We start from the raw sequence: 19,249 nt of genomic DNA on the forward strand, positions 1-19,249 counted from the left end.
TGAAGATGTCTATATATGTGTAATGAAATGACAGTCAATAGAAATCTATGAGGAATTTTTTAGGTACACATGCATAGTACTTAACTTACTCAGACTAACCTTGGCGAATCAGCTGGGCTGTTGGATCCCGTTGACCCTCTCACCCCATGTGGTTGTTCTTTAACAAAGTTTCTACATGAGGCAAGCTTAGATTCCAATGCCTGAAACAACAACACCAGAAACAAAGGTCAAGCAAATAGTTTGGTTACCATGCATTATGACATGAATATAATGAGGTATGACCTCTACTGCTATCAGATATGTTCATGTAAAAAAAAAAAAAGAAAAAAAAAATTTTTTTAAATAAAAAATGTAAACCTTATATTCATTCAACCATTCATCTTAATTTCCATCTATATTTTAATTTTTTCATTATTATAATAAATAAGATTTATTTAATATTAAAAGCAGGTTGGGCTGCTTCTAAGTTAGAGGAAAGGAGGCAAGGTGTCTGGAGATACACATTTACCATCTCACATAAACAAGCCCCCCCCTTCTCCACTTAATGTAAGGCAAAATCTAAAGAGGACGCTATATGATGTTTTTTAGCATCTACCCCACCTATCCCTGTTTAATCTGTCACTGCTCACCCCTCATAATCCATTGCCAGTCCAGAACAGCATAAACACTGTATACTCACCCCAACTTTTCTTAATAAATCTCCAACAATATTGAGTGCAGATATCCTTGCAGATGGAGTTAGGGGTGAACTTCCATATGCGGTATGAAGAGGGGAGGTACCAATATTGTGCGTGGCCAAATTTGTAGTTGTTTCTATAGCAGCTTCTTTCTTAATTGGTGTAATATTTTTGTCTGGTTCTTTATTTTCTTTACCAAAATCTTCTGGTTTTTTCTTTTCTAATTGTCGCACATGTAGTTCTTGTCTTAGATCTGTGGAAAATTAGTTATTATAGTTATTTTCGGTCCTTGTCAAATTTGTCTTAAATATTTTAGATACTTTTGTCCGAGTTGCCCCGAACGTTTTTCATTTCCCTGAGGATGGCCAAGTAGGCCGAAAGCTCGGAACATATTTATTGAATTAATGGTTGATAAAGCAAACTATTATGAATGTAACAGCAATCAACAAGGAACTAATTGATTTAATCATTGAGTTTTTTAATTATTTTTCCCCTTAAATGGATGGCCAATGTTTTATCATAAATATGGATTAGGGACAATTATTATTATCACATGAATTCAAGAAAATGCACTATGTATTTATTTTATTTTATTATATGGCACGCACTACATCTGTTAAAATCATGTGCTCTGGTTGGTTCCTTGGTGAGCATAATTTTCCATTCCCTAATGATAGCAATAAATCTAACAATAGACCTGCCAAAGATTTATGATTTTGTTGTCACATGGATGTTGCTATAGAAACAACATGATGCTCAACGGCTCAGTGCCATACCAACGTACCTCTAGCTTCATCTTTTAGTCTTTGTACAGTTTCTTGTAAAGTCTCTTTTTCATCTAGTTCATTTTCCAATATTGCATTTCTTTCTATTGCCTGTTAAAGTAAAGGTTTTTCATTCTATTAGGATGGCATAATTACCGTTAATGAATCAACACCTGCTTGAAGTGTATCCTGTAATGTTAAAAACCATTGAGTAGATTGGGATAAGAAAAGCTTATGCTTATGATTCAAGACCAGTCTCTTATTTTTGGTTCAAAATATTGTTTTACTATTACCAATTTGAATGAGTAATAATAAAATTCATGTGAGCTCTAAAAACAATAAATAACAAGGCTTCTTTTTCTCAAATTTTCCATTTTAAAAATTGATTTCATTTTGAAGTATGCAAATGTACAGATAGCATGCACTAATTATATTAGTGTATGATTACTTACTTGATTGAGTCGATGCTCGAAATCTTCTAACGAACAAACAGTTGCCCTGAAAACAGTGTAGCATACATTATGATAAACTCAGTGGCATATTGAAAGAATAAAAATGTAATAACCAATAGCATGGCTACCCTACATACATTGATGGTTTCAAACATGATTTCACCCACACTAGTTTTTTAATGTTTTGGTTGTTATCTACCACCAGTGAAGGAAGAAATAGGGAATTGATTTTACACATGTGTGCTAAAACTATAAAAAACAGTTATTTCACAACTACAAGGTAAAAGATAAAATCAATAAATGGCAGATGTATATTTTGAGATGGAATTAATTATCACTTTAAATTACTAGAATTTGTTCACCCTCATAACAAATTACAGCTAGCAACAAATTTTTATATCAGATACTTATTTAACACCTAATATATCTGTTAGCAATAGAAATGAGCATCAGACAAAGTCTTTCAAGTATGCATCAAGCTTCATTTTTATTTTCAAAAGTTTCAAGAGCTATTAAATCTATACATAATACAAGAAAAAAGAAACAACTTTAACAAAAGATGAAAGTTAGCAAAGCCTGTTTTAAGTGACTAAAATAAATGTTATACATTTTTAAAGGGTGCAGTGACCTATCTTGTGAAACAAGATACTGACTTTAGGAAATCTAAAGATTATTTTGAATATTTTGAAAAATAAAAATAAAGTTATAATTAATAATTCTTTGCCAAGAAAATTTATGCAAGAGAGAAAAATAAAGCAGCCTGTTGAAAATATATTTTGTGGATGAACAATGGTAAAATAGATCCACCTGTTGGCAGCACGTTCACTTGGATCACAAGATTCCATTGAATTAAGAGGCATTCAACGACATACTATAGAGTACCTGTTGGTGCTTACTGTGCCAACAATATAGCTGGCTGGTAAGAAACCATGATATACAGGTGCTACAATAGCCACAATAACAACCGTTGATAAAATATATATTCGTAAATGAAAACTATGTCTCGTGTTCAATTTGATCTAAGCTTTTTGATGTAATATTTCAACATCAAGAGAGAAAGTTTTAAAATACATTTTGGATTAATATGAACACAAGCTAGAAGAGAATTTTGTTTATATCTACAGCAATTCAATCAATAATATAATCCAACAACAAAACTACAGACTGTCAGCATTAAAAATGTTCTAATTTGGCATCAAAAGTCTTAATACTTAAAGAGATTTTTGTGCAGTTTTTGGTGCATAATTATAGCTTCTGGTTGAGGTAATAAAAATACACATTGACACAAAAACTCAAATTAAATGCAATAGCCTAATTTGGTACTTCATTGTACCCAATGAATCTTTCTTATCTTTGTAAAGATTTTTACTGCTTTATGAACACTCCTTTATCTTTTTATGTACATAACAACTACCATAAATCGACCATTTGACAGCTTTTATTCATAACTGGTAGCACAAGCTAGAGATAAGCCATTTATCACTTAGGATTCCTCTTTTTGTTATATCTATTGCTGTAAATATAAGTCACCATTCTGAGCAAGTGTTGTTCCAAATCTCCTTGACCATAGACCATGGCTTTAATTTGAAAAATGGAACTAGAGTGTTCACAAAGCAGAAGATTTGACGACATTCCAAACTTAATGGAGGGATTAATTACGACAATGGCTAACCAACCAACCATGCAAAGTTCTTTATTTTGACAGATAACTGCTTTTTTCAAATGTTTTCAAAAGAATTTTTCCATTATGTTGTTGGTTAACGTCCAACCAAAAATGCTTTGGACAAACATAATTATACAAATAATCTAAGCAAATGTAAAGTGTGAATATCATTGGAAATCAGAAAAATAGCATTAATCTTCTCTTAGAGAGAAAGTTCCCATGGTGGTCGTACAAGAGAAAGGAAGTAACTATAACAAAAAAATCCTTAATCTCAGGAAAGCTAGAGATTTGAAAAATGCTTAACTCTAGTAACGTAAACAGATGATCTCGTTAGCCAAATTTAAATGGTCAATAAAACATTCCCAAGAGGACGCATGTTTTTATTTTTTTTTAGCAAAATTGAATTATAAACAGCGTGTCTGAAAGTAACAGTGCTTGGAATAACTATTTTAAAGGTATTGAGTCATAACTAAGGTACGGGAATATTATTCTAATAGTTGACAGTTTTACCCGTTATTCTTGGTACATAATTATATAAATTATATCGTAATTTTACCACAGGATTGGATTATTTCTTTCTTCACCAACACCTACTTTAACTATTTCAAAAAAGTATTATATGACGCAAATCTAAATTTAATATTTTCCTATATATAACGATCAGTATCAATGAAAACGGTCAATCAATCCTACAAGAAAAATATTTTTAATTTTTACAATAACAAATCGTCCGCCATTACTAGACACGTCTTATAAATAAAGCCGAGAAAAAACAATTAATGGTTTTTTATCCTCTTAAAAATCACTTTCTAATTTAAACAAAAACAGATTTATAATTTGTGGGATATTGGGAATTTTAAGGAGTGCCTTGGGTATTTTTTTCTTACCTTTTTGCTCGTTCTAGATCGTCATTTGCTTGCTCGAGCTCGCGAACATATTTCTGTAGTTCTTCTTTCACTGCTCTCAGTTGTGCAGTCTCGTCTTGTAAAGCAGTCACTGTTAAATAAGCCTCATTCTGGCCAGCTTCCAGTTTTTCCTGTAATAATATCAAGCAAGGAGACTTATTTTTTAACGGAAAAGATAACGCCGGTTTAGTCGAAGTAAAATAACAGAGGAAAGCAAAATCTTTGACCTAAAATGAAAAATGTCAACGACTGGCTTTCATAAATATGTAATACAACAGAAAAGGCGTCGTAAACATTGCTTAAATCTTTTCTCAGGATACCTAGAAGTACAAGGATATGATTGAATTACCTTCATACTTTCATTTTCAGCTTCTAATCGAGCTTTTGCAGCTAATAATTCTCGTTGTCGAGCCTCAGCCTGCTCTAATTGTGCTTCGAGCTCTGCTTCAAGTTCTCTACTGCCTTCCTGAAATTCATCGAGTTCTTCTCTCGCTTCTAACCACCTAAACAACCCAACAAAACACCCCAAATTTAGCCATCGTCAAGACACTTTGTTGTACAATAATACTTGGGCATGAAGACAGGCTGTAAATGTATTTAACACGTACTTTTGTTCATATTCCTGAGAAAGCCTTTTCCAGTAGGCAGCCTCTTCTTTAGGATCAGCGAACTCCAAGTCCTTGTCGCTCGCATTACTCATTCCCAATTGTCGCATATGGTCGACTATGAAGCCCAACACAGTCGTTCATTCAACCACTTGCCGAATAAATCTTTCTATTTCCGTTAACTGACAAATTTAGTATCGAAAACACCGGTTTTTCCCATCGATACAGTCGTAGTTTCGAAACAGCGTAAAGTCCAAAGCCGACGCATCAAAATGTAAACCGTCCCTTATGACGTCATGCGGGACCTGACCTCGGTGCATCCTGGGTAGGATCATCGACTGGGCTTTTCTAGACCCGTCTATTAAATATTATAAAATATTATATACGGAGTATCATGTAACATTTTTAGGGCATTTATGGACTTGACATTAATACAAAAGCGTTTTGTAATGGTTTTGATAAAAATATTCCCTAAGTTTCGTTCAGACGAGTTTAAAAAAAAACAAAACGTTCACCATCTCGCCGTGCCTTGAGCACAATGTATAAGTGTTCCACTCCTAGAAATGCGAAACGAATTGGGCAGATCATTTTGATTGTGGCATTTGCTAATGGAAATATTTCAAAGTAATATTTGTCTATTAATTATGTCTTTTTTATTACGACATGAGTAGCCGAGGTTTTCAAAAAAAGCCGAGGTCGGTCATCAAAAACTTCGTAATCAGTTAAAAAGACCTTCATTTGAACACTTTTCCTTAAAATGTGCCGAATCCCATTCTTTCGTTTACTCTTCACTGACTGTTTTTCTTAGAATATGATGTCAAAATCATTAATTTTTTATCAACTTTGTTAGAAAATCCGGTTTTTAAATACGGAAAAGTGGTTACAGCAAGATTGGTCAGCTTCCTCCTGAAGTCAGACACTTATGACATAATGAATCATTACGGTGTGATTGTGCTCATCCGGATATGAAGAGAAGTGACATGTCACGTGAAGTCAGCAATAGTCAAAAGAAGTACTTTGAATGTGTATTTAGGACAGTATATCTTTGATATATATTTTAATTTTAGTATATTTGTCTTGTATCAGTCTCTAAATCTTAACCAAACGATTCTGTACACGACTGATAAGGAATCGATGGTGAGCAGTGATTCGACTGAAGTCACGGATGATCGTAACACGACTCGATGACTGAACACGCAATGGCCATTTGATATGAATTTGAAATCCCAAGAATTCGAAGATGATGATGGATCATTCATTGTTTCTGGTAAACGACGCACGTCCATACGGATACGACGCTCGTTTATCAAATCGTGTACGATTCATTGAACGAGCGTCGTATCCGTATGGCTCATGTCCGGTCCGGACGATGTTGAGTGAACGAGCGTCGTGTAGGGTGAACGTGCGTCGTTCGAATGATCGAGCGTCGTAGATGCATCAGCGAAAGTTTGGTATGACATATGAAGCGCGTGCCGTACCCATTCCAAGCTGTCTTTGATGTTTTTTATAATTTTTTCATAAATAGTTGCTCTCTCGAATGCTTTGTAAACCGCAACTGTTTCGATTACCCGAGTCTATGATGTTCGGACTATATGTATATCACTTTATGCAGATAAAGAAATTAAATCATCTAGCTGGAATACATTCAACTAGGTCTAAAAACAATTAGCAAATGAAGCTTGAAAGAAAAAGAATGAAAATCATAAACGAAACCAAGAAAAACTCAAATTCCTTTATACATATATATAAGATGCATTTTATAATTCCGTTTTCTTTCTTTACATTTATACACGATTCAGACAAACACGAGTCAGACTATCCATATTTATATGTAACTCTCTTTTATTTTTCATATTTTGTTACATATCACTTTTATAAATATTACATGACGCTTCAGATATTAAACAAAAATTGATAATTTCCATTTTTTTATTTTTAACTACAGTTTCAGACATAAAAAAATAGGAACCAAAGGAGTCTGTATGAATTACTAATAAGCCTGAAGCGAGATGACGTTTTACCCCCGTCTATAGACCATAATACTTTTCACACTGCTTTTGTTCTTTAATTATGACTATTGTTCTTGTATTCTCTAAGGAGTCAAAAAATTTAATATGAAAGAATTTCAAAAACTATTATGGTCTAGAGACGGGGGTAAAACGTCATCTCGCTTCAGGCTTATTATTAGTATTCCAAATGTTTCACGGCTTTAGTGCGTGCACTCTACTATCGAAATTTACTAAATAAAATAAAAGTGAATGAAAGGCGTCTTCATAATTTCATTGTCAACTATATTCTAATTATGTCAACTCTATTCTAGTTTTTCTTTGTTTTTCTTCTTTTCTTCTTCTTCTTTTTCTTTTCTGTAAATAGTAAAGGCATAGGGATATAACCAATTCATAATTTTAGATAATCATATGTTTTGAGAACAGGTCATTCATAAACATGCTGCACTTACCCACTACGCCACCTTCATGCTGTGGCACATCATCTGTGCATAGCAAAAAAAGAAAAAAGAAAAGAAAGGGGAAAAAAAAGGAATTAATCACTTATAGTAGTCCTTTTTCCCCTACCACCAGACAGAACTCTCCTACTCAAAGTCCTGTGACATCCATAAACATGTTTCACTTACCCACTACGCCTCCAACTTCATGTTGTGGCACATTATCTGTGCATAACAGAAGGGAAAAAACAAAAGAAAATCAAATTAACCACCTCTAGAAGTCCTTTTGCCCCTACCACCAGAACCATCCTACATACTCAAAATCCTGGTACATTCATAAAAATGTTGCACTTACCCACTACACCAACCTCTTCATGTTGTGGCACATCATCTGCACATAGCAGAAGGGGGAAAAATTAAATCAAATGTATATACCAAATTCATGGGAGGGGGTACTTAGAAACCAGTACTTCAATTAATTTAGTAATTAATTAATAACCATTCTTGTTGCAGTACTGGATATGCCAAGTTTCAATTGTCAGAGGAAACTAGCATTTTATTATCTTGTTTGTTATTAATCAAATGGCAATGATCAAAATATCCCAAAATTCCGAAAGTTAGGAAAGTTTTATTGGTCTACGTTCAAAAACTTGCCTTGTATTTATTATTTATTTATTGTTCTCTTCTCATTCACAAATTCTTATTTGATTGTCAACAAATTGGAAGTTTGCAGATGAAGATCCCAATTAATGGATAATACTAATAATTTATGTCACTTACTGTTCACAGTGTTGTCCAAGTCATCTACGTATTCATAGCTTCCAAAAAAAGAAACCTGAAACCATTTAGATTTTTATTTAAACTATCAACACTGTAAACTTGTATACATTTTCCTGACATTTGCAAATAGATTTTGTTTTCAAATAAATACTATTCCTTGCTTTGTCTTACCTCGCTTCTAAAAATTTTTTCTGCTTCTTCTTTACTCTGAAAATTGCAAAAATATTGCATGATATTACCGAATGTTACTAAATACACAATCCGCTGTCTGCAATCTGCAGCAAATTAAAATGACTTTCTTTCATATTTACCAACTCCTTGTAATACAAGAGGCCCTGGCTCTCATTCTGAATCTTATCCAATAGGATAATATTGTTGTCAAATGTTGACAATGAAAAAAAAATTGAACACTGCTCATGAGTTGCAATCCAATCATAAACTTCCTGAAATAATAATTTAAAAAATCCAATCAATAAAGCATTATGTTATAGTACAGTGTAAGTTGCTTTACCAAATAATTTTCTTTGTATTCATTGTAGTACCTGAAAATAAACCCCCTTTTTAAACTTCCTTTTTAACCTCCCAAAAGGAGTAACAACCACTGCTGTCACCATGTCCTTCTGATCTACTCCCGTGGGCTCTGGTCCAACTCTGCGACGTCTTGATTGGCGTATCTAATAATATAAGTAAAATATATTAAATATTTTCTGATATTTGATACAGTCATTCAAACAAGTTTCCAAATGTTTCTTGATTGATATAATGAATCATGTATTCAGCTATACTTTTTCTTCTTTTTCTTTTCTTTCTTTCTCCTGTTGCTTTTCTTGTTCCTCTTTTTCTTTCCTCTTTTTTGTTTCTTCTGCTTCCATTAATTTCTTCTTCATTTCTTCTTCTTCTTGCCTTTTCATTTCTCGATACTCCTCATCTTGTCTTTCTTTTTCTTCTCTCACCTGCATTAACTGTCTTCTGTAAATTAAAAAAATTGAATATTATGTATCAAGTACTGTAAATTTTATCTACAATTGATCACCTACCCAAACAAAAACATGTTTGATTGTAAAATGTTTTTGTATTCATTGTTTGATTTTGCATTGGAAAACGACTGACAACTATTAGAAAACTAGCGCAACAGTTTTGCTTTAGCCATATCAAATCTCAGCTCCTATAGTGATCTAGTAAAATGTGTCATCATTGTATAGCATAAGATACTAAATAAATTGAGGTTTTACATATGATTAGTTAATTTGGAGTTTGTACAACGTAATAAACTTGGAACTGGCTTACCTCTCTCTATTAACCAAAACACACAGCCCCTCAATTATTTTCACTTTATCTTCCATGTTTCGGTCACACCAACGTCGTAATGATGCACCTGCATTAAAAAATAAATAAATTAAAGGAATGTTATAAAATGTAGTAAATGTAGCAAATAAATTTCAAGTTTACAATTGTACTGAATTTGATGGACCCAACTTATTGCGTTACAATTCAGACCATGTGTCATTCACACAGCACATAGAGCAGAGAACAAACAAAGAATCTTATTCTCTATGCACTGACAAGTTGTATTAAATGGGATAACATTGTAACTCAATGATTAGAACATTAATTGCCAGTGGTGTCATTTTCCTGCGTTGCTGCCTGCACTATAATGATTACACGGTTATGGCTTTTTTGTCTGATTCTTCTTTGACCATTAGAAATTGAATCATCCATCTGCATCAGCTTTAATACCAATACTTCCTTTTAAAATGTTCTTACCTGAATAGTAACAAATATGGTTGGGTGACATGCCAATCGCTGGCCCAAAAAGATGTATCTCATCTTCCTTTCTTCCTGAACCATATTTTTTTCGCACTAAGAAAATAAAATGTTATAACAATATCAATCACCAATTTTATAGAAAATATGTTTTATGAAATTGTTTTTTAAGAAAATGTATGTGAATAATTATGCGACAATTTTTTTATGATCAATAGCTAAATTTATTTTCAACCTTCTCTTCCATCTTTTGCACTTGCGTCCCTTATCCAGAACAAAAATTTGCTGCTGCTGGTCTGTGCAATTTTCATTAAAGAACTGTAAACAGTGATACATAAACATATTCATGTTAGAGACAAGAAATAATTTCAAGTTTGGTATTTCTTTCTCAAAGTAATACAGTACCAGGATTCCCTGATACACAGCAAATGCACGTATAACACATAATGTAGTAAAGCTCACTATGGACATAACCTTTTTTGCGATAAAACCTTAAAATCTTAAAAATAAAGTAGTTACAACCTTTACCTTATTGTAGCCTCCCTTGAACGTTCAGAAGGAGAAAGGATGACAACAACAGATCCTTTGACTAAGTACATCATTTGTAGGCATAGCTGTAAATTAAATGAATAATATAAATTAAATCAACAAAAGGTAAAATGTCCAACTTTAAGCTGGCAGACCCCAAGGACATCAAAGAAGACCACGTTGTTAACTTTGTCTAATGTTCATGATTCATTCAGCTCGTATGAAGGTTATGAATTGAATTGAATTTAAATACTATAAAAATGACATGTGATGCAATCATCATCCCAGGTCCATCATGTACATCAAACACCAACAAGATTTCAAGTTATTGGTAGTAATAGCCAATCTAGCATTTTTTTGGTAACTGAAAATATTTTTTTCTTATTTCAATAGTTACAAGCAGATAAAAAAGGCAATGGACAAATGCCTTTGCCATTTATCCATTCAGACCCCTTGTTTACATTGTGTACTTTAAACAGGCAACATCATATCAACGTCTCACCTCATCAAATGATATGGGGACAAATAGTGGCATTCTACATCCTTCTATTCCCATACTGTGTATGGCCTTCTTCATCTCATCCTCACACATCAGTGACAATGACATGTCACCCTGATCACAAGCATCTAAAATTAGAGATGAAATAGAATCGTACAACTATGAGGATATATCAGACTAGAATACTAATGATACGAGTTCCATAGCCACGTAGAGTATGAAGTAATTTACCCTTTCACTATTTCTTTATAATTATTCATGTTGTTAGCTTCGTGGATGAAACTAATAATGGTAATCATTACTGGCAATACCTTTAACACAGTCCAGGTTCAGATTTTCTTTAATCTCGCCAGCTTAAAATGAATAATCACAAGAAGGCTATTGTGAATAAAACTGACTTGACACTATTATTAAAAAATAAACAGATACTATAGGGGAGTATTTACTACTACCTTCTGCATAATTTGTTACATCAATATCCTCAACCACTATAAACGTGAAAGAATATGAACAGATTAAATATGGACTCTGACTGTTCTGGAGTTAATGTGATCATATAAATTATCATTTATTTAATTCATTTAATTTAATTAAAGGGAGGGAAGGAGGGAGGGAGGGATGAATTTGACCAAAAAAAGAGTTGTCATATCTTTTAACTATTGATTGCTTGGTAATTTTGTGAGCATTAGTACAATGGTAGATTGATTTAGCAATGAATAACATCGAATGATGATATATGACACAGTTACCTTCCAATACTTCCGAAAGCTCTTCTTGTCCTTCTTCTTCTTCGGAAACCACTATTGGTACTTGAGGAACTGATAAACGTCAAAATAAAAAATATATATATGTCTACTACCAAGTAAAGTCTATCCAATTACTTAGCAATAATGCTACATATACTTATATAATAAGGATTTTCTTTTTACCTGATTGCTGGGTTTCTATAGATCCTTCGACTTCCGTTATATACGTCCCGTTCGGCCTTTCTACTTGTGGATCTGTGGAGATAGAAACAAACAAACAAACAAAAAAATGAAATCATTAAAAATCAAACAGTATATTAATCAAAGGACCTTAAAATATATTGGTTTTAAAAGCACAAAAGTCTGAGTTTTGTCGCAAACAAGGAAAAAGCTGGAAATTAAAAACGAGCCCTTGGTCCAAATGACTGCATTCGCGCGCGCGCATGCACTCTAAACACCAATTTATGACTTCGTTCCCGGTCCATATCCCATCAAACTGTCTCACAGGCAGCCCAAGCAAGGTTCCTTTGTATGGTTTATAAGGAAATGTATGGGAGTTATGATAAAGTCATGACAATAAAATGTTTAACTCACAATTTTGCCTAAAAACTTGCTGCAGTTGTTGCTTTTACTTTGTTCAGTCTTCTGGCGAAGTTTCAACGCGATTTGAGGCCGTTTAGTGTTTTTTTTTTAATTCAACTCTTCCCTTTTTGTGTGACTGTGACTGTCTCTCTCTGCCGGTCTGAATGAGTTGTAGCCTGCGTCACGTCTTGCATTAAATTCCAGATGTGACACAGGCCAATCCATAATCAAAACGAATAAACTTACTTTCTCGTCTTGTATTTCCATCATACATGATTGGGGAATCGTCGTCGTCGTAAACGTTCTCGTTTTCTGCTGATCGAAAAAAAAACAATGAATTGTTCAAATAGTTCATAAATAGGGTAGTGTTTAAATTTGTTTTATAGTTGTAGAACGGAATGTCATGTTGCATAATCTTTTTGGGAAATCATCTTACCTTCTCGTATTGCCATAGAGAGTGGGGGGTCGTCCTCATCGTTCTCAACTAAATGGAAAACAATAATTTCAAGATTCATCAATACAAGCACAAACCTGACTTAGTTTCGTTAATATTTAGGAACCAACACGGTACGAGTAACATATTAATGAAACTTAACACAGAGAAGGATACAGTAATGACCGAAAGGTAATTAATACACCCGCGTGAAAAGATGAAAAAACTTACTGACGTTTCGGACGCTAGTCCTTCGTCGGAGTAAAAGAGGAGCTCTTACTGCATCCTTAAAAACACCGACGCATCTCACACTAGTTTTTTAGCTGGTTATATCTTCTTTTAAAGAAAGATATATACATGTTGAGGAAACAAAAGTTTAATTTACCATCATAAGAAAATAATCTTACCTTCTCGTCGTTCTACTAGCATAGTAGATGGAGGATCGTCGTTCTCAACTAAATGAAAAACAATAAAACAAAGTGTAAGTTTGTCATCGCGAGAAAATAATCTCATCTTCTCGTCTTTATATGATCATCATCATTTTGGAAATTCTTCTTCAGTACCTTCTCGTCTTCCTAGCATGGGTGGTGGATCCTCTTCATCGTTATCATCTAAATGAAAAACAATTTAAAAAATCATCCAAAGCACAAACAGAGATTCTTTAACATTTAGGAACCAACATTCATACGGTACTCGGTAAGATATTAATGGAACTAATCATAGAGAAGGATATATACATATTGATGAAACAAAAGGCTAGTTTACCATCATGAGAAATGTCCATGGTGCGACGCGGAGAGGGGGACCGCGAACGGGAACGTGATCGCGAACGCGAGCCAGAATGCGACTGACGTTGACCATCTGCAAAACAAGGAGAATTAACTTACAAACTGAATTTGATCGTTAAAACAGTCACAACAACATTATCGGTACCATTTCTTCTTCTTCTTGCATGGCGGCGACTTTGGTAGAGAAAAACCTTCTTCGACCTAGTGCCTCTGAATAACCTTATCAGGTCGGCGCCTCTTGGCAAACCAACTGCCATTTTTTCCATGACATTGCCTCTACTCGTTGATCGGTACAACTTTATCCTACAAAAAAAAATAAGCAAATAAATTAAAGAAAGAATTGAATTAGATTGGAAGCAATCCTTACATACCTGCTAAGATCGACGTTACGCAGCAAAGGGATGTTCTGTTCTAACTGGCTTTGTAGTTGTTGTGCCGTGTATCCAGGTAATACGCCGATGGTTCTAACCCTTCCTTCATACTGCAGTTCCGTCCAGTCTCCTCCCCTAGGGATACACGATTCCAACTTTTTTAAAAACACAAACTCTTTGAAAATCATCCTGCCTGCATTGGTCCGCGGGTTTAGAAAAGTCATAGACTCGTTTCCTTCGTCCGACGAAGAGCTTGACATGTTCTCCTCCATGACCTAATAGGAATGACGATGTCCCCGACAAGATATACATATCAAATCGCTCGCGGATCAATAAATGAAAGCCCCTTTGTTTTAATAAGGATATTGAGATCGGAAATTTTGTAGGTGTCATAAATTTGCATCACCCACCAGCCATTGTGATCCAATTGCGGCTTCGCGATATGCTCAGTATAATTACTCGCAATATTTATTTTATATCGTAGTTCCTCTTATACCTATAGTATACCTGCCTGATTGAGCGTCTTGTGACAGCATTATTTTAGCCTTTCTTTGATATCTTTACGTATAGGTTTCCGCCAGTGCTATCCATGTTATTTACATTTTCACAATTTTTTTTATCATTTGGGCAATAGATACTACACGGGTGCAGCCGTATAATGTGGAAGCGGACGGCGGACGGCGGACGGCGGACGGCGGACGGCGGACGGCGGACGGCGGACGGCGGACGGCGGACGGCGGACCATTATTTATAAATAAATAAAAATTACAGCAAAAAAAAAACAAAAAACAACAACAATAAAAAAAGTCCATGAACAGCTGTCAAGCGGTTGAACGTGTAACATGAATCTTTGTAACATGAATCTTTGTCGGCCTCAGCTTTATAGCTTTTTAGGTGACTAATTTTATTGAAATAAGCGTAAATATTTGACACTCTTAAAGTATTTATTCTAGATTTCATTCATTATTAAGAAAGCCTTCAAATGAGAATTCTATTTGCAAATAAGACTGAAAGATTTCATTAAAAAAGGTACGAAAAGAAATCTTCAAAAGTGTAATCGTTTGACTGACCAAGGCGTTTTTGTTAATGATATCGAAAGTTGTCATATAAGGTATAAAATTGTGTTGTTTTTTTTTTGTTTTTTTCACTTTTGTCAAGGTACAGAGTGACACTTAATTGTAATAAAAAATTGTTGGGAAAAGATATTGTATTCAACATAAGGAGCTGTAGATAATTAAAGATATTTCTAATGAATGCTTGTTTGTTGTTTAAGTTATGTAAATTCCGTTAATTATCACGGGTGTATCACGACGGAAGCTTGTGATTATTTTGTAAAGCACACTATTGTCCAATGAAAAGCGTACCACAGTTTGTGATATGATTCCCTTGACTCCATACATGTTCTATTTCGCGTATAATTTAGACATTATCCTCAGCAAATTCTGGGGTGAAAATAAGTATTCGACGAACTGCAGGGTAATCAATTATCTCGATTTTTGTGAGAATTTTGTAATAACTGCTAAGATTACTAATTTTTACATCAACCTGTTAAGAGCATTCGACCGAGGAGAAGAAGATGTTGCTGCTATGGTATAATACTCGAGAAAAGTCTAACAAGCTTATGAAGTATCTTCACAATGAAAAGTAGTGTCTAATTAAGCATGGACAAGCAACCGGAAACTATTCCGCACCGCTGTCAATCTAAGGCCAGCTGAAGTAAACCGCACTGACAAAACTTATATATATATTTGTCAAGTGACTCGGCATATAATTGGCAAAACACCTCTTTGGCGAGCAATAAAACAGTTATGAAATTCCTCTATGTTACGTTAAAACAGCGGTTAATCTTTTAAAAAGCATATATATTATATGTACACAAAAAAACCTACATATATATATACACACACATATATACAAAAAACCTACACTGTTTGTCCTTTTTTTTTGTGTGTGTGCGTGTATAATATATTATTTTGTATATATTTATTTGCTAAAATTTTCGCGTCCTCATTATATCTACACACGATATTACCCCGTTGAGGCGGTCATTTAAATTCACCACTTGATGACTAGTGGATTAGACACAAATACCCTTACATATTAGCACAAGAAGTCAAATGTTAGCCCACCATAATTCGAAAACAATCATTAACGAACTAAGTAAGCCAGGAACTAAAATAACAAAATAGCTTGTAAGACGTGCTATATGTATTAACGGTTTTTCCCTAGCCTGTGCTACTTCCGGATAAATACTACCGTACATATTGGTAAAGTTCGAGGTATATTAAAAATCGTCCGCATGTGACACATAGACTAATGGCTGTGTTTTCACTAGGACAATTTAAACTAGCTTAAATACAACACCGGAAATAGGGCAAAGTTAAACTACTAATGAAGATGATTTAAGTTAAAATAAAAGAATAAAAGAAACAATCAATCACAGTGTGATTCTTGAAATGTGGTCGTCATATTAAAACACCTAAAGGAATTTCACTCAAGTTAACATTTCCATTGACAACACATTGACTAAATAAGTGACGCAGTTGACTTTGTGTTGATTTTCTTTCTTGTTAACTCCTGAAAGCTGTCGTTGTGATACTCGCAAGCGATCTGTTTTTATTATCTTATATGTATAAAAATGACGGGAATGGGAGCTTTTCCATTCAAGCTTGTTGATGGACAACATACGGAAAACTTCTATTTCTGTCCTATATGGTAGGTTACGTTTACCACTATATCATTTACGCGCTTTTTATTAACTATATATTGTTTGTTAATAATTATTTTTAATATGGAAAACCATTTTAAGGACCACATTGTTCCGTTTATTTTGTGTATTTAAAAGTGACAACGACGACGACGACAACAAAATACTATTGTAAGAATATTTCTCATAAATGTATTTCAGTTTAAACGATACTAAACCACATTCAATGTTTTCGACAACTAAATATAAAATTTAAGGAACTCCAATCTTACTTTCTTTTATTTTTTAACTAGCCAAGACCTTATGTACAGACCAGTTTCCTTGTCCTGCGGCCATACAGTCTGCAAGACATGCCTAGAAAATCTGTACCAAAAAAGCCGGCCTCCGGTAAAGTGCCCTTCGTGCAGGAAAGAAATTGGAACCGCTGATGAAGGCCTCAATGTCAATGTAGCATTAAATATTCTATTGAATAAAATACAAATCAAATGTACTAATGAAGGATGCAGTTGGAAAGGAGAAAATCGTCAAAAACAAGACCATATCACCAGCTGCTCCTACCATCAAGTTACATGCTACGACGGATGCGGGTTTAGTGGGATACGATCTATTATGGAAGAACATGCAAAGTCTTGCCCAAGCAAGAAAGAAAAATGTCAATTCTGTAGGGAGGAGATAAGTAGAAGGGACTTGGAGGAGCATGAACAGCAATGTGATGAGAAGCCACGTGGTTGTCCCTATGAGTGTGGAGCGCTCATTCCCAGGTATGAAAACTGAATTGGAAACGGAATACGAGGGGAGAATAATAATGCTGACTGAAATACTTTATGTAATAGGTTACATAAAAATTAAACCTCCTCTGTAGGCTATTCCATATCTATCGTATGTAATATTGTTTGTTGGAACCAAAATTGTCTGATTGAAAATCTAGATAAGACGCCATGCCATCCAAAACCCCTATTCTATGAAATTTGTATGATATTGCATTGGGAGTTGAACGATCAGTTCCGATAATTTCGATCCCGGAAACATAACTTTCTTAATTTACTTCAATAATTCACTAAACTGTAAAAATAGTGCAGCAGGTTAATCAAAAAGGCTTTACGATCCTTTAGATACCGGGAGAAAAATACAGGTTTCCACCTACAGTGGTGCGAAACTGACCGAACTTGCATCTACCATTTATGCTTCATTTCTATTAATTTTCAGGTCTCATTTCCACCTCCATCTCATGAAATGTAAAAACAGAATGGTGAGATGCCAAGTAAAGGGATGTTTCAAAGTGATGCCCCAAAAAGAAGAAGAACAGCATGCAAACGAATACACCATCACGCATCAAAAACTCCTTGCTGATGAAGTTCAAATGTTAAAACAAGATATGTGGCAGAAGGTAATGTGTGAAATGGTATTTTTTATTGTATTTTTAATTATTTTCCCTTGGTGATAATTTGAGTTTTAACGATATTATGTTGTAGATGGTTTCGCGATGGTTTCACGTCATGTGTCTCTCATAGGTTTTTCAGTGTTTGGCGAAGTATTGTTTGTTTTATTTTTGTTTTATTTTCACTCATATTATTGTTATTTTTATTTTTTATTTTTGTTACATCTACACAGAACCAAAGAGTCGTCGAAAAAAGAGAGGATACCATTTTAAGTTTTCAGTGGTTAATATCGGCATTCGATGATATTACAGCAGCTAAATGCTCGAACGAAGGCTATATGGGTTTGACCAGTCCAGTGATGACCCATAAGAGATACAGATTTCGATGCATTTTAAGAAGGTCACCGTCAAACCGTCAGTCCAATTTTTATCTATCGTTACGAGCAGAGGCAGGAACATCCCCTCTCTTTGTGAAAGCAAGGTATATACACATGATGAAGACGTTTTTCATTTTTTTGTTTTGTTCTTTCTTTCAAATATTTAAATTTCTATTTTTTTTTCTAGTTTTGTACTGACGACCGAGACGAAGGTATGCCGTCAAGAACACGGACTAGTGAGGCTCACGGAAAATGAGAACTGTTGTGAGCATTTAGTTGAACTACAAAATGTTAACAATGGTTGTATTGAAATAACTGTTTATGTTACCTTTTATTACTTGATGTAATATCGAAAATATCAATTTGTGTTTGGCGATGCTCCTGGGGCATTAGAGAGCTCTTTAGGCTACAGACAGACAAACATATGCATCTTTTGCATGTTTTATAACAGATAATAAGTGGGGAAAAAATTATGATTCTCGTGAAATTATTAATTGAAGTGATATCATAGGTGGGGAGGCTAGATTGAAAAATTGTTTTATTCATTCCGTTTCATTTCAGTTCCAGTGTTCTTTTTGTTTTTGTTTTTCTGAAAAAAAATTACAGACAATAGCCTTTCTCGGCCATTTGATCATATCGCCGCTAGTGAAATGTTAGCGAACGTACATATCATAAAAGCGTCCTCTCGAGTCATCCAGTTGCCAAACATGATTAATCCCATACATTGAAGTGTTTCACAAGAGCAAATAGAAAATCATAATAGTCTTATTACTATATATTATTGATA

General features: G+C 34.2%; 4 protein-coding genes and 1 long non-coding RNA gene across 6 annotated transcripts; 1 reads left to right on the forward strand and 4 right to left on the reverse strand.

Moving 5' to 3' along the window:
- Positions 1–99: 99 nt before the first annotated feature.
- On the reverse strand, positions 100–5,408 carry LOC116304081 (nuclear distribution protein nudE-like 1; the record flags this gene model as incomplete). Its single annotated transcript, XM_089037214.1, is given in 7 exon segments — positions 100–200; positions 680–930; positions 1,462–1,552; positions 1,894–1,939; positions 4,444–4,592; positions 4,811–4,964; positions 5,070–5,408. Coding segments are annotated over 7 exon segments (899 nt in total), but the record flags the coding sequence as incomplete, so codon positions are not given.
- Positions 5,409–6,890: 1,482 nt separating this feature from the next.
- LOC148906852 (uncharacterized) lies at positions 6,891–12,252 on the reverse strand. Of its 2 annotated transcripts, none has more exons than XM_089036930.1 (18): positions 12,010–12,252; positions 11,830–11,898; positions 11,533–11,568; positions 11,392–11,433; positions 11,084–11,208; positions 10,582–10,667; positions 10,289–10,371; positions 10,054–10,149; positions 9,577–9,664; positions 9,075–9,258; positions 8,832–8,963; positions 8,601–8,732; positions 8,461–8,496; positions 8,290–8,344; positions 7,865–7,900; positions 7,699–7,734; positions 7,525–7,557; positions 6,891–7,429 (listed from the first exon to the last, which is right to left on the reverse strand). In XM_089036930.1, exons 5-18 carry the CDS (start codon positions 11,186–11,188, stop codon positions 7,383–7,385), a joined length of 1,149 nt encoding a protein of 382 aa, XP_088893056.1. In that variant the 5' UTR covers positions 11,189–11,208; positions 11,392–11,433; positions 11,533–11,568; positions 11,830–11,898; positions 12,010–12,252; the 3' UTR covers positions 6,891–7,382. The 2 variants fall into 2 exon arrangements, with proteins under 2 accessions (XP_088893056.1, XP_088893057.1); XM_089036931.1 differs by having other exon boundaries at positions 11,530–11,568.
- A 424-nt stretch (positions 12,253–12,676) lies between these two features.
- On the reverse strand, positions 12,677–13,453 carry LOC148906853 (uncharacterized). Its single transcript, XR_016121091.1, has 4 exons — positions 13,405–13,453; positions 13,249–13,296; positions 12,845–12,892; positions 12,677–12,720 (listed from the first exon to the last, which is right to left on the reverse strand). It is a non-coding gene; the product is annotated as an uncharacterized LOC148906853 (long non-coding RNA).
- Positions 13,454–13,724: 271 nt separating this feature from the next.
- LOC148906854 (uncharacterized) lies at positions 13,725–14,272 on the reverse strand. The gene is made up of 2 exons (XM_089036429.1): positions 14,001–14,272; positions 13,725–13,932 (listed from the first exon to the last, which is right to left on the reverse strand). The coding sequence occupies exons 1-2, from the start codon at positions 14,270–14,272 to the stop codon at positions 13,725–13,727; spliced, it is 480 nt and encodes a 159-aa protein (XP_088892555.1).
- Positions 14,273–16,638: 2,366 nt separating this feature from the next.
- On the forward strand, positions 16,639–18,809 carry LOC148906855 (TNF receptor-associated factor 5-like). The gene is made up of 5 exons (XM_089036430.1): positions 16,639–16,715; positions 17,001–17,468; positions 17,914–18,094; positions 18,319–18,566; positions 18,650–18,809. Exons 1-5 carry the CDS (start codon positions 16,639–16,641, stop codon positions 18,807–18,809), a joined length of 1,134 nt encoding a protein of 377 aa, XP_088892556.1.
- Positions 18,810–19,249: the final 440 nt, after the last annotated feature.

This window comes from Actinia tenebrosa, unplaced genomic scaffold, assembly GCF_029948245.1.
Source record: "Actinia tenebrosa isolate PJP-AT-01 unplaced genomic scaffold, QUT_ActTen_1.0 PGA_scaffold4__44_contigs__length_22323623, whole genome shotgun sequence".
Classification (NCBI taxonomy): Eukaryota; Metazoa; Cnidaria; class Anthozoa; order Actiniaria; family Actiniidae; genus Actinia; species Actinia tenebrosa.